This window comes from Anolis carolinensis, chromosome 1 (assembly GCF_035594765.1).
Source record: "Anolis carolinensis isolate JA03-04 chromosome 1, rAnoCar3.1.pri, whole genome shotgun sequence".
Taxonomy (NCBI): domain Eukaryota; kingdom Metazoa; phylum Chordata; class Lepidosauria; order Squamata; family Dactyloidae; genus Anolis; species Anolis carolinensis.
In genome coordinates, this window is record NC_085841.1 from 313,027,933 (window position 1) to 313,042,809 (window position 14,877).

The window sequence follows — 14,877 nt, forward strand, 5'->3', positions numbered from 1 at the left end:
ATAAATCCTTATTTCTGTCATTCTTGAGTTTTAGAACCTCGACCTGCAGATTATTAGAATTTTATTATTCCAATTCAGATCATTTAAAGTGATTTATCAAAAATTCATTTCTATCAAAAATGCCAATATTTGAATGCTTTCCTTTCTGTGATGCTTCCATGTTTTACTATGGGGAAAATACCAGTTCTTTAGTACAAATTTAGCACACTCTTTAGTACAAATTTCTCTGTAACTCACATAAATAGGGGTTATTGTATCTGTGCAGTGTATCGTTCAGAGCTTTCTAAATCTGTTCCATAATCATTTTAGTGGTTGTCCCTCTTTTTCTCATTCTAATTCATTCAAATCCTGTGTTCCTTTTCATCTGCCACATCAATAGCAACAAAGGAACTGTTGATGAGCTGTTCACATCTATTTTCAGATTTATCTTCCCTCTGGTTTTTGCTTGCCCTTGGATTGTATCTTGGCACGACTTTCTGAGATTTTGATTTGGCATTGTCTGGACTCTGTCTTTTAGACTGTTTGACTTGGGAACATTACATTCAGTTTAGTGGTTTGATTTTGGTGGCTTACTATGGCTTTATCTGGTTCAGTAAAAATGTATATCTTGAGCTAAAATCACCCAAAGGGATGGTCATTCATACTTTCCTGGAAGACCGCCTTCTTGATGGGCCCTTCATTTGGACTCTCCTTACTTAAACTTTCAGAAGGATAAAATGATCCTTATACTCAACATTCTCTTTTTACCTAAAGAGCCATTTGTTATTCATTTGAATCAGGATATTGTGTTACCTGAATTTATTTAGAATCTTACATTGTCTTTAGTGGATGTTGGGCAGACACTAGGCTTCTATACTGATTGGATTGCTATCTTCCATGAATGCAAAAAAACCTCACTTTTGTTACTCTCATGAGCTGCTTAAAGTGGGTCATGTCAACCATACATCTAAGCTTATGAGCTTGCAAAGCAAGACCTTTCTGTTTGTGTCAAGAGCCACTGGACCAGACCTGTTTCTACTGCTTTTCTTGAAGCTGTGTCACTGAAGGACATTTATAAAATGGTGATATGGGCACAGCTTTTGACCATAATCTGCTATAGACTGGATGCAAGATCCAGGGCTGAGAGATGTATTGTGTTGTCCTTTGGCTCTCACTTCCTATGGTGAATAGGTAGTTAGTCTCCCTTTTGTGTGAGGCAAGTAAACCACAAAGGAGGACAGGTCGCTTACCTGCAACCATAGTTCCTTTAGTAGTTGTGTGTAATCTCACACAATACCCATCTTTCCTCCCCTGTATGTATCCTGTTTTCCTTAGCTCCTTGCTGATTCAGCTTCTAAGGGTTTTTGGGCATAGGGCTTGTAGATCAGGGGGAGGCTACGGCCAGAATGCTTACATAACATCTCCAGAAGGTTGTGAATGATGCAGGTGTAGGTGTACCCCATTTGTGTGAGTATACAAGTTACCAAAAAATTACGATTACAGATAAGCAACTCATCCTTGTCTAGGCAGAAAGAGAGAAAAATGTGTAACATTAACATTTCATAAAAGTCAAAGATACCAACAGATAAATTAATAAAAAGAGCAGAAAATATGAACACACAAATCAAAGGTCTGAAAAAATAAAAGAACTGCAAGGCATTGAAACTAATCTGGTTTCTCAATCATCTGTGTAAGGTTACTGTAACATCATTCTATGTAGTATAGAACTAAAAGTCTTCTTTTTATCAACTTTATTTGTTAGACTACATTAGATTAGCGCTCTATACTCCTATTCACTTCAGTCAGTGCAACTGTACTATATCCTTTATGTTTGGCTCATTTATAGAAGTAAGTAACTACAATTGAATGAAATGTTGATAATAAATTAATATTAGAGGTACGATCTATCTGTCTTAATCAGATTTCCTCTATGAAGCTACCACAAGAGCTTAGACAACTGAAAGATTTTCACAAAATTCGGAGAGAGAAAGCACTGCGAAAATTCCAAGTGAATGAGGATGGTCTTCTTATCAGAAAACATATAGAGCCTTTGCAAGGAAAGAGAGCACAAAAAGATGGAAATGAAGAAAACGGCACTGAATTAATTTCTTCCAATATGATAGCATCCCCCAAAGCATACAGTGCCAATAATCTTCATCCAGTTTGTCATGAAAACTCTAAAAAAGTGGAGCAGAAGGTATCTCACTGTGATAATCAAGGGGACACAGTTAGAGGAAATATAGAAGATGCTTGGAGACAAGAGGCCCAACTTGTAAATCCACAAACTTCAAACCACGAACCGCAGACAAAGATTGCTGGGACTTTGGAAAAGGAAATCAGGCAATTATTGACACAGTAGAATTAACTCAAGCTCCTGCAGTTTCTGACCTACATATCCAAGAAATAACGATTCTCCTCAGTTGTCACTTTGTTCTCGTCTTCTATAAAGCCATCTTGTCAACCTTGAGTAACAACACACTTTTCCTTTCAAGCAGACAGGATCCCATAAGTCCTAAAAGAAGAAAGTGAAATTAGCTTTACTTTGCCTCATGGATACATCTGCTGTCAATTAGCTTCAAATTTTGGAGAAAAATAAGAAATACAGTTGACACTCCACATTTGCAGTTTTGACTTTTGCAGTTTTGATTATTTGCAGATATGGGTTTAAAGTTTTTTCTGAGAGTCTTTAGGTCTTTCAGTGCAACTCTGTAGCCAACTCCCACCAGAAGTTGGTCATGGAATGAAGCTGGAGAACCTAGAAATTCATAGACAGAACACCTCTAGGAATCTCTAGGTTCTCCAGCACGATCCTCACTACAGATGGAAAGATGTGCTGGAGAACCTATAGATTCCTAGAGGTGTTTTTCTGTCAGATAAAAAAAGAAAGCAAATTTTTATCTGCAGTTTTTCACTTTTGTAGCAGTCCTATGCCCCTAACCTCAATGCATGTGTTATCAGTGAAAACACAGGTTGTTTATTAAATGAGTTATTTCCAAGTGTCAAAGTCTAAAGTTCATACACATTCTGAGACTTTTCTGGTTTCCTAACCCTTGTTTAGGTTATGTACGGGGTTTTTTTGTGCAATACTGGATGATTCTTACATATTATTCAATTATATTTAGTTATTTTCTTTCCCACACAGGACTTGCAGCAAGTCCTTTAGAAGAAAGCTTCCTTCACCACTGTTGACTGTACTGACTAGGGCTGGTGGGAATGGGGAGTCCACTCCGGATTGTCCACGGGTGCCACAGAGAAATACAGAAACATTTTATTGCATAAAAAGTATTTCTCGAGAGCAGCATTATTTGCACTTAGTTTCTTTAAAAATAATGTGAACACCAATTTGTTATGTCTAGTAAAATCTGATCCTTAACTATTCATTTATCACAGTGGACATAGATCAAAGTATATAATGCTTTGGCTTACCAGTGTTATTTGATTATATTATATGCAATGTCAGTTAATGTGAATTGAGAGAAGTATTCACATTACAGAAAGTTGTTTTCTGTTTTTAAAATAAAATAAGATGGAAAGCCTTCAGATAAGCAGCATGAGTATACTATCTAAAGAAGGCCAAAACATGAAGTGATTTTGAGCAAATGATTCCTAAAATGCAGGTTTGTGCATGTCACAGATAAATATGTTACACTGTGTTTTTGTTTGTCAGTATTTTTCCCTCCCCAGAGCAGCAGCAAAGATTTATGTTTAAAATAAAAGTTTTGATTGTTCATCTTTGTTCTATATGTAGGTTTAATATCTGTATTCAAGCCACTGTGGCATAGTGCTTTGAGTATTAGATTAGGACCATAGCAGACCATGGTTTGGATTTCTATTTGGCCATGGAAGCTCACTGGGTGACTTTGGGCAAGCCATTCTCTCTGCGCGTGGGGGGATGATGATGATGATGATGATAACACCTATTGACTAAGCTTCAACAATAAAACTCTGTTAACCTGCCAAGGGTTTTCATAAGTCAGAAATGATTTAAGGGCACACACCAATAGTAGCAAAGCATCTATGTACCGTATATACTCGAATATAGGCCGACCTGAATATAAGCCGAGACACCTAATTTTACCACAAAAAACTGGGAAAACTTGTTGACTCGAATATAAGCCGAAGGTGGGAAATGCAGCAGCTACTGGTAAATTTCAAAATAAAAATAGATACCAATAAAATTACATTAACTGAGGCATAAGTGGGATAAATGTTTTTTGAATATTTACCGTATTTCAAAGAAAAACAGTAAGCTAACTCTGTAAGTGCATAAGTAGGGTCAACAAAAACAATATGTTATCAACAATAACTTTATAATAATCATCATCATTATCATCATCATCATCAACAATAACAACAACTTCCTTTGTATCCTGTTCTATCTATCTCCCCATGGGGACTCAGGCCGGCTTCCAACATAGTAACAGGCAAACATTCAATGCCTATATAATCAATGCAGAGCTAGATATAGCTCTATAATTATATATACTAATTTCACATTTGCATTTCCCCGCTGAAAAGTTTGCAAATCCTCTCTCTATATATGTGCATTTTCCTCCTGCAGTATTTGCAAGTCCCATTTATCTATGTTTACATCTATCTAGACATCTGTGTGTGTATGCATATTTAAAAGGCCTATATCTATATTAATATCTATCTAGACATTGCTCTATATATAATTATATCTTTATAGGATTTGCAAAAACCGGGAAACATATGAGGGGAAAATTCATATATTAAATTAATGTATTTGTAGGGAGAAATCTATATATTATTTACAAGCTTTGGGGCATGCATTTGCCCAAGGAAGAAATGCAAGCAACCCCCCCCCCCCCCCCGCTAAAAACAACTTTGGCCTCTTTTCTCCTCCCCTTTCCCACCTCTTTTATTTATCCCTTTTCAAACTCTAAAAGTAGCCAGAAAAGGCTTTTTAAAACTTCCCTTCCTCTCCCAAAAAACCCACCCCATTTTTGTTTCCGTAGGAATAAAAAGAAATACACACCTTCTGTTGCTCTTCTTTCCCTCCTTCCCTCCCTACTGACTCAAACATTCTTGCAATAATAGTAATAATAATAATAAATCCTGCAAATTTACAAGAGTCTCTCTTTTTCTTCCCCTTGCACCCATGCAATCTTTTTCTTCTTCCTGGCTTGCAAGAGGCTCTCACTCACTCTCCTTTCGCTTTTGAAAACATTCTCCTCTCTCTCTCTCTCTCTCTTAAAAAATAAGATAACTGCAGCCTGGGAGGAGAAGCGGAGAAGGGAAGTTTTGGAAAAGAAAACATACTGTAGTCTCCAGGCTCCACTGCCTGGCTTGACCTTGACCCGATTATTTATTTATTTCCATTTATTTCCATCATTTCTATCCCGCCCTTTTCACCTGAAGGGACTCAGGGTGGCTCACAATCTGGCAAAATTCAATGCCAATATACAATACAAAAAGATAAAATATAAGCAGTTAAACAATTAGGTAATTTAACAAAATACAATAAATAGATTTAAAACCATACATTATAAAATACTTGAGCCATTTGTCCACAAGACCTTATACATAAACCTTAATCCAGACTGAAAAAGCCAGGGGAGGCTTTTTCAGCTCATAAATAAGGGCTGAAAAACCCGGCTTATCTTTGAGTATATACGGTATATCTGTGTTTCTAGATCAAGTGGGTAGTACCTCCACTATATGTATACCTGTCGGGTGATAAGCACAATTCCATTCATGCACTGTCGACCATTCCCACTTCCAACAAGCATTGTAGAGCTATTGGACGCTTTCCTTAAACTGTTGAAAACATTCCTTTTCAGTTACTTATGTAGACAATGTGGCCTATTCAAATCTTAAGTAGGATGCATAGTAAACTCTTTTATACTTTTTTCCTTTATTATTTAAAACTGCCATTTATCTGGTATGTTTAGAATGTAGTTACAGTACAAATCTAATTGAGATGTCATAAAATCCCAAAATGTTAAGAGTTGAAATGGAAGGGGATACAAGGGTCATCTAATCCAACCCACTGCCATCTAGGGATACACAAATTAAACACTTCTGAAAGATTCTCATCCAAATGTAAAGGTCTCCAAAGAATAAGATTCTACCATACTCCAAGGCGGTTTATTCTATTCTAAAATGCCTCTTACAGTAAAGAAGGTTTTCCTAAAGTTTTAGTAGAATTTCTTCTCTTGTAATTTAAATCCAGTGGTTCATGATCAGGTTTGTGAAGCAGATGAAAACAAGCGCACTCCATGTTCAGACATTCATTTACATACTTAAAGATGGCTCTCATGTCACCTGTCTTCTCTAAGCTAAACAACTGAATTAATTCCTTAAAGATCTTGGTCTCCAGATGTTTCCTTATCTTGGTTATCCTTCTCTGGACACATTTCAATTTGTCACTATTGCCCTTGAATTGTAGTGTTTCAATGAGGCCTGGAAAAACATATTTCCTTTCTTTGTCAAGAGGTCAAGTTCATCTTACGCTTTTGTATTAGTGAAAAGAAATCTAAGACCACAGGTCATTCTCTATAGTTTATTTCTTGTTGTCATCCCCCACTACAATCGAGTTCTTGTTCTATAGCCTAATTTCCTCGTTTCATTAAGATTATTGTCCCCAGTATTTGGTGTTCTCCAGCCTACTAGAATACTGTCTCACATTCCCATGTACCTCAAGTTTGTAGCCCTCCTGATCAGGTTTGTGACATTTAGCAAATATACTCTTACCAACTGCTTTGAGATGCAACCCATCTCTTACAAGAAGTTCCCTTCCTGAAAGTGCAACCCACTCTCCAAGAAGCCATATATTTCCTGATGGCATAATAATAATAATAATAATAATAATAATAATAATAATAATAATAATAATAAAAAAACTTATTTCTAGACCGCCCTCTCTCCCCAGAGGGACTCAGGGCAGTTAACATACATATAAACGGCAAACATTAAATGCCACAATTTCTTCATTAATATCAAAAGTATAAAATGACAATAACATACACATTATAGTAAATCCACATTAGAAAAACAATAAATTTAAACATGACAGTAAAAACATTATTGCACAGAGCGAGCGTATACCTGGACTAATTTAAGTGACCAAGTTGCTGAAAATGTTCAGTCCTTGTTCTAGTTTCACTTAGACCATAGCTGCTATGGGTGGCAGTTATGTTATTCCTCCTCTCCGTATGCTAAGGTGCATAGATGTATCTTTAACAGTTTCTATGGAGCCAGTTGTTCATTTCAACATTAAAGAGCAATGAGATACCAAGTTGTGTCCCAAGTTCCTTTAGTTTTTTCCTTAAAGCTTCATATATGCCTACAATGTGTTGAAGGCTAGATCTTGGAAGTATCATATTTTTATGTAATGGAGGGAGCAGTAGACTGGGGCTTTTGTTTTTTCCTCTAACAAAATTGAAACTCTTTTACTTAGATTACAGTTGGCATGTTTAACCTATACAGCACATAAAGGTTTTTTACAGGTGTACCAGTATGGGGACCTTTCTGAGAAAGAGAAGGCTAGCACTGCACAGGATACGGGCAACCTTGCTCTCTGGCGGAATTTATTTTTTGTTGCTAATGGAGTTGTAATTTAATTACCTGTCTCCACAAACACTTTGTCTCCAGTCTGCCATGGGTAAAACAGGGAGTGGCCTTTGCCTGCACTGGGATCTCACCAAAACAACCTAGCTAAAACAGAAACATCAAATATAAAATGTAGGCCTTTGATTCTACTGTGGTCTTCAGTATTTTTAAAAAATCCTTTTTTACTGAGGAAGAAGCCAGTAAAGCTTTGCAAAAATGTTGATGTATTTTCTGTATTTGAGTAGGCCAATAAAGGTATTACTTTTTATCAATGTTGTATTTGGTGCCTGGCCAAAACAGCTACCTCTGAATATGAAACATTTCAGAAACATTAATTGACTTAGTTCTCTTGTTGGACCGTGAGAGGATCAAACCAGTCCATACTCTAGGAAATAATGCCCGACTGCTCACTGGAAGAAGGATATTAGAGGGAAAGATGAAGTACTTTGGCCGCATAATGAGAAGACAGGAAAGTTTGAAGAAGATAACGATGCTGGGGAAAATGGAAGGAAAAAGGATGAGGGGCCGACCAAGGGCAAGAGGGATAGATGTTATCCTTACAGTGACTGGCTTGACCTTGAAGGAGCTGGGGGTGGCGACGGCCGACAGGGAACTCGGGCATGGGCTGGTCCATGAGGTCACAAAGAATTGGAAGTGACTGAACAAATAAACAACAAAAAGTTCTGTTGTTTTAGAAAATTCTAAGGCATGAATAGCTAGATGTTAAATATGGTAAAAGGAATAATGGATGTACCATAAGTGAAAAATGAAACTACAGTGTGTTGTAGATTACTGTTGGCAAATGATCCCTTTCCAGTCATTGCTGCTAGGCTCCATGTATGTTGGAACCTTGGGTTCATATGACACAGGATGGGCTGAGTCAGTGTCCCATATAACTTCTCCAGTAGTTTTATTTGTTGGTATGAAATCATCCACACTTACTGACTTACAGAAAAGTGGCATGCACAACTGTATGTAGAGGAGAGTTGAAAAACTATGCTTACTACTTTTATAACTACATTTGTTGACCTGCAAGGTACTTGAGACTATCCCATCACCAAACACCCATATCCAATTCCAGTATACAGAATACATGTCCTGTTTCATACAGAAGATAAAAAGAGTGAAAAATGCTTGGGGTTTAATAATAACTTTATTATAATAATAATTCTTATACCCCACCACCATCTCCCAAATGGGACTCAGGGTGGCTTACATATGGGAAAAAAGCCCATAGACACAAATGCAAACATTCCATCAAAGCAAAACACATAGGTTAAAATAAAAACATAATTAAAAAATAACAAAAGTTAAAAACACAAATTCAATAAAACATACAAATATAAACAACTGAGTAAACAATACTCAGTGAAACCAGCTGCCATAGTACAATGGCTGTGATCAGGAAATATTAGGGCTGGGCATGGGGTAGTGCAAACAGCATTGATAGGGCCGGGTATTGGATAAAGTGAAGAGAGCTCTGCACTGTCTGACCAAGCTACAAATCACGGGGTTTTGTAGAAGGCAGCCATAGTAAAGGTAAAGGTTTTCCTCTTTACTAGTTGTGACTGACTCGGGGGCTTGGTGCTCGCCTCCGTTTCTAAGCCAAAGAGCAGGCGTCCGTAGATGTTTTTGAAGTCCTGGCCAGCATGACTGCATGGAGCACTGTTTACCTTCCCGTCAGAATGGTAACTATTGACCTCCTCACATTTGCATCTTTTCGAACTGCTAAGTTGGCAGAAGCTGCAGCTAACAGCAGGAGTTCACCCTGCTCCCCCTATTCGAAATGCTGACCTTTCCGTCAGCAAGTTCAGCAGCTCAACGGTTTAACCTGCAGCGCCACCAGGGCCACAGTAGTCCATTACAAAAGAGAAATAATTGCACAGTACAAAGGAACATCTTAATTCATGTTTCAGAAAACCCAGTCCTTTACACAGGCATGTATACGTGTTTGCATATGAGGAAATTTTATAATATTGACACAGAACAAGCTGCAATCAAAATGGGGCAGGGAGAGAAGACTCTGTATTACGTAGCATTTCTGCTAAAGACCTACATTAACATCATGCAGTCACTGGTATTTGTTGTGTTCAGCAGAACATTGAGAAAACCATCACAAAACCATTCTGGAGTGAACCCAGAACCCAAGAGTTTTACCGGAGTCACGTAAATTCAATAAATTTGGAACTCCCTCCCTACCGAGATCAGCCCTCTCTCCTAGCCTTCAGAAGGAAAATAAAAACCTGGCTCTGGGATCAAGCTTTGAGATAATAGCACAGTGCAATAAGAAATGTGTAATACAGTAGAGTCTCACTTATCCAACATAAACGGGCCGGCAGAATGTGGGATAAGTGAAAATGATGGGTAACAAAGAGGGATTAAGGAAAGGCCTACACCAAAACATGTTTTATTTATTTATTTATTTATTTACAGCATTTATATTCCGCCCTTCTCACCCCGAAGGGGACTCAGGGGGGATCACATTACACATATAGGCAAACATTCAATGCCTTTTAACATAGAACAAAGACAAGACAAACATAGGCTCCGAGTGGGCCTCGAACTCATGACCTCCTGGTCAGAGTGATTCATTGCAGCTGGAGAGCAAACAAATCAACATAAAAAGCAGTTCAATACGTGGTAACGTTATGAAGCATTTACTGTATTTATGAATTTACCACCAAAACATTGCAATGTATTGAAAACATTGACTACAAAAACATTGACTACTAAAAGGCAGACTGTGTTGAGTAATACAGAACGTTGGATAAGCGAGACTTTATGTGCGATGGCAATGGAACGGCTCTAGACTACAATTTTTGGATGACGTAATTTTAATTTAATGTAATGTTTTAAATTGTCAATATGTATTAATTTTTAATTTGCAAATATTTTAACCTTGCGTTTTATGTGTTTCTAAGGCACTGGATAATTGCCATATGTAAGCCGCCATGGGTCCCCTTCGGGGTAGAGAAAGGCGGGGTATAAATAGGGTAAATAAATCAAAATAAAATAAATAATCAATTGCATCGAAATGGAGTTTTCATCCCTAGCCCAGGTTTGCAAACCCAAGCGGGCGACCCCAGGCCTAGCTAAGCCTCCGCAACCCACGCCTAACTACAGCAGTAAGGTGACGGAGAGCCTACGTCACTTCCAGAAAGCTCCCGTTTCAGCCCAGCTCTCGCGAGACCCGGGGAGGACTTCACGCGAGAAGTGCTAACTCACGCCAGCCTTTTCGGCCGAAGGCGCTCGGCAATTTCCGTCAGCGCCAGACCCGATCAGCGGAGCGACAACCGATCGATGCTAGAGGGGCGCTCTCGGGTCCTGGGCGGGGGGGCGGCGCCCGAGAAGCGGGTCCGGGGTCCGGGCGGGGAAGGGCGCCCACTTGGGCGGGGAGCGCCGGCGCCTTGGTGCGGGGAGCGGCGCGCGGCGGTGCCGAGCTCGATTGTTCTGGCCTGGCCATGGCGCCTCTCCTCCCCCCCGCCATGGCTCCCCGCGTCCCTGCTCCTCTCCTCTCAGTGAGCGAAAGTGGCCGCCGCCACTGCCGCCGCCGTCCCAGCGCCGGCCGCCGCCGCCTCCTCCGCAGAAGCAGCAGCAGCAGCGAGAGCGCGGCCGCCATCTTGGCCAGGCAGCAGCCCAGAGGCTCCGCGGCAGGAGGCAAGCAGCGCCCGGGCAGACGCTCGGGGCCGGAGGCCGGGAGGCCAGAGCGGAGGTGCCCCGGGCCCAGGTGAGTCACGGGACGGGCCGAGGCGGGCGGGGGGCGAGGCCCTTCCCCCTCGGGCCCTGCGCCGCGCTCCCTCCGAGGGGGCCCGGATGCCGGGCCTGCTCTTAAAGGGACAGGGACGCCTTTCTGCGCGGGCGTGAGCGGGGGGGGGGGGGGGGTGAGGGCTAGAGGTGGCAGAAGTCGGCGGCGTGGAGGGAAGGCGGAGGCGTCCTAGGCCCCGAGCGGCGGCGGGCGAGGGCGTGTCGGCCCCACCCAGCCCACGGAGACACACGTGCGCGCCCCGCGTGGATGGAGGGAGGGAGGTTGGACGCTCCGCCAGGCTGTCAGTGAGGCGGCGTGTCTCGGGCCCTCGAACACAGGCCGAGGAAGTGCCGCGCATCATTATCCTTCCATCCAACTGTAAAAGGGACCCCAAGGGCCATCCAGCCCAACCCCATTCTGCCCTGCTGGAAACACAACATCAAGGTGCCAGGCCCCAGAAAGCGCCTGTGGGGCCCCAGTGGGGCATCTGCACTGGGGAATGAATTATTATTATTATTATCATTATTTATTCATTTCTATAATAATAATTCATTTCCATAGGAGCCCCCGGTGGCGCAGTGTGTTAAAGCGCTGAGCTGCTGAACTTGCAGACCGAAAGGTTGCAGGTTCGAATGCGGGTAGCAGAGTGAGCACCTGCTGTTAGCCCCAGCTTCTGCCAACCTAGCAGTTCGAAAACATGCAATGTGAGTAGATCAATAGCTACTGCTCTGGCACGAAGGTAACAGCGCTCCATGCAGTCATGCTGGCCACATGACCTTGGAGGTGTCTATGGACAACGCCGGCTCTTTGGCTTAGAAATTGAGATGAGCACCAACCCCCAGAGTCGGACACGGCTGGACTTAATGTCAGGGGAAAACCTTTATCTTTACTTATTCATTTCTATCCTGCTTTTCCCCTGTGGATGGGACTCAAGGCGACTTAGAAAATACAAAACCAATACAAATATTGGTTCACACTCTTGTTACATCCTGTATAGATTACTGCAACATGCTCTATGTGGGGTTGCCTTTGAAGACTGTTTGGAAGCTCTAATTGGTCCAACAGGCAGCAGCCATATTGATCATTGGAGCGGCATACAAGGGAGCACACAACTCTTCTGTTGCGCCAGCGCCACTGGCCGCCAGTCTGCTACCATGCAGGCTTTAGCCTATAAAGCCCTAAATGGTTCTGGCCCAGCTTACTTGCCCGAACATATCTTCCCTTATGAACCACCTCAAAGATTAAGGTCATCTTGGGAGGCCCTGCTCTCAGTCCCGCTTGCTTAGCACGTGCGGCTCGCGGAGACAAGAGACAGGACCTTCTCAGTGGCAGCCCCTCGGCTGTGGAACTCCCTCCCTAGCAATATAAGATCAGCCCCCTCCCTTCTAGCTTTCAGGAGGAAAGTAAAGACCTGGCTCTGGGATCAAGCTTTCAGATAATAGCGCAGTGCGATGATAGATGTAATACTTTCAATGACCATGGAACAGCTCTACACTACAATTTTTGGATGGCATGATTTTAATTGAATGTATGGTTTTAATTGTCAATCTTTATTCATTTTTAATTTGTAAATATTTTAAGCTTATATTTTAAATGTAGTAATATTATTCTTAATGTTAATAATATCATTATTAATGTTTGCTTATAAACCAGAGGACCTCCTTACAGCAACACTAGAGGCACTCCAAGTGGCCAGCTACTGGTCAAAGGACATTTAGTATTATGCCAAGTTTTTAACTTTGTGTTTTTAAATACATTACAACTGTACCCTTGGTTCGCTTCTGACTCAATAAATAAAAAACCCAGTGGCTCAGCAGGTTAATTTATTACTTATTTATTTACTATATTTATATCCCACCTTTCTCAACCCCAAAGGGGACTCAAGGCAACAATTCAATGCCTTAAAAACAATAAACAATTAAAATAAAAAAATAAGTAAAAATAAGATCAAAATTGAAATACATTTTAAAACATTACAATCACTATTTAATACCACTGGGCTGTTGAACTTGCTGACCAAAAGGTTGGCAGTTTGAATCCAGGAAGTGGAGTGAACTCCCGCTGTTAGCCCTAGCAGTTCGAAAACATGCAAATGTGAGCTCAATAGGTACTACTCCGGTGGGAAGGTAACAGTACTCCATGCAGTCATGTCAGGCACATGACCTTGGAGGCATCTACGGACAATGCCGGTTCTTTGGCTTAGAAATGGAGATTAGCACCAACTCCCAAAGTTGAACACGACTAGACTTAATGTCAAGGGGAAACCTTTACTTTTATTATACCCCGCTTCTTCTCTCCACATGGAGACTCAAAGCAGCTTACATTAAAAGCATTTCCATAAAATTTAAAATCTGCAAAAATAGAAATATTAAAACAGAATTAAATGTAAATGGTATTTTTGATAGTTCACAATTAACATCCACTCCCTACACCCAGTGAGCAACCTGGCTGCAGCTCTTTAGACCAGCTGAAAGTTCTGAGCACTCTTCAGAGGCCGCCCCACATTGAGCACATTCCAGACGGGATGTAACTACAACATGTACGACCCTGACTAGATCCGGCTTCTCAAAGAACGGACACACCAGTTTTAAGTGTGCAAAAGCCCTCCTGGCCACCGCAGATACCTGGGCCTTCATGTTCAACATTGAATCCAGGTGTACCCCCAAACTACAGACCTGTGTCTACAAGGGGAGTGTATTCCCCATCCAACACAGGTTGGATCACTGAATGCAGTTACCTAGTATCTCTCAATGCTAAGGAGCCTTGGTATTAAAGTTTGGTGGGTACCAGCAATCATTCCTTTCCACAGAAAGTTCAATCCCTGTATTTTTAACCTACACACAATACTATTTTAATTGGGTTTGTTTTAAAAATCTGTATTTGCTTTGTTTTAAATTGATCAAAGTGCATGACTGTTAGCTGCCTTGGATCCCCTTGGGGAGGAAGACAGGGTATAAATAAAGATAACAATAAGAATAACTCCGTTCTGCCAGGCAGGAAACACATCTGATGCATCTGCACACTGTGGAATTAAGGCACTTTGACACCACTTGAACCGCAATGGCTCAATGCTGTGGAATCATGGGAGTTGAAGTCTTTAACCTTATCTGCCAAATAATGTTGGCGCTTCTCCAAACCAACAATTCCAATTGCATTGAGCCATGGCAGCTCAAGTGGTGTCAAACTGTATTATTACTATATTTATTCATATCCAATTTTTCTCTCTCCCAAAGGGGGGACTCGGACACTAAAAATCATAACCCTGTTTCTGAGACTGAAACAGTGTGACTTGCCCAAAGTCATCCACGTTTCTTCCAGTGTGACTTGCCCAAGGTTTCCATGGCTGAGGGGATTTAAACCCTGGTCTCTAGAGTCATAGGACATTTTTCCACCAGTGTTATAGAACAGATGCTATTGTCTCCCAATTGTCCAAGTTGCCCCTGCAAACTACACCATTCCTGCTCTTAGAGACCATAGTGATATTCTTTTGAAGTTGTGTACAGGCAGTCCCCAATTACAAACATCCAACTTATAAATGCCTCATAGTTGAGAACAAGGGTGAGACATTGGGAAGTGAG

The 14,877-nt window shown here is 41.1% G+C and overlaps 2 protein-coding genes across 12 annotated transcripts in view; both read left to right on the forward strand.

Annotated features, from left to right (window-relative positions):
- The window catches only part of exd1 (exonuclease 3'-5' domain containing 1), a 31,540-nt gene extending 23,718 nt beyond the window's left edge, over positions 1 to 7,822 (forward strand). For all 10 annotated transcript variants that reach the window (XM_008104463.3, XM_008104459.3, XM_008104505.3 and 7 more), the window contains one exon: positions 1,901 to 7,822. In XM_008104463.3, coding sequence (XP_008102670.1) covers positions 1,901 to 2,338 — 438 coding nt within the window. In that variant the 3' untranslated portion in view covers positions 2,339 to 7,822. The remainder of the gene's footprint in view (positions 1 to 1,900) is intronic.
- A 3,050-nt stretch (positions 7,823 to 10,872) lies between these two features.
- ino80 (INO80 complex ATPase subunit) overlaps positions 10,873 to 14,877 on the forward strand; it is an 88,972-nt gene continuing 84,967 nt past the window's right edge. Inside the window, exon 1 of one of the 2 annotated variants that reach the window (XM_062968160.1) lies at positions 10,873 to 11,281. The gene's annotated coding sequence lies outside the window, so the exon portion shown is untranslated. The remainder of the gene's footprint in view (positions 11,282 to 14,877) is intronic. The other variant, XM_062968159.1, reaches the window with a different exon arrangement.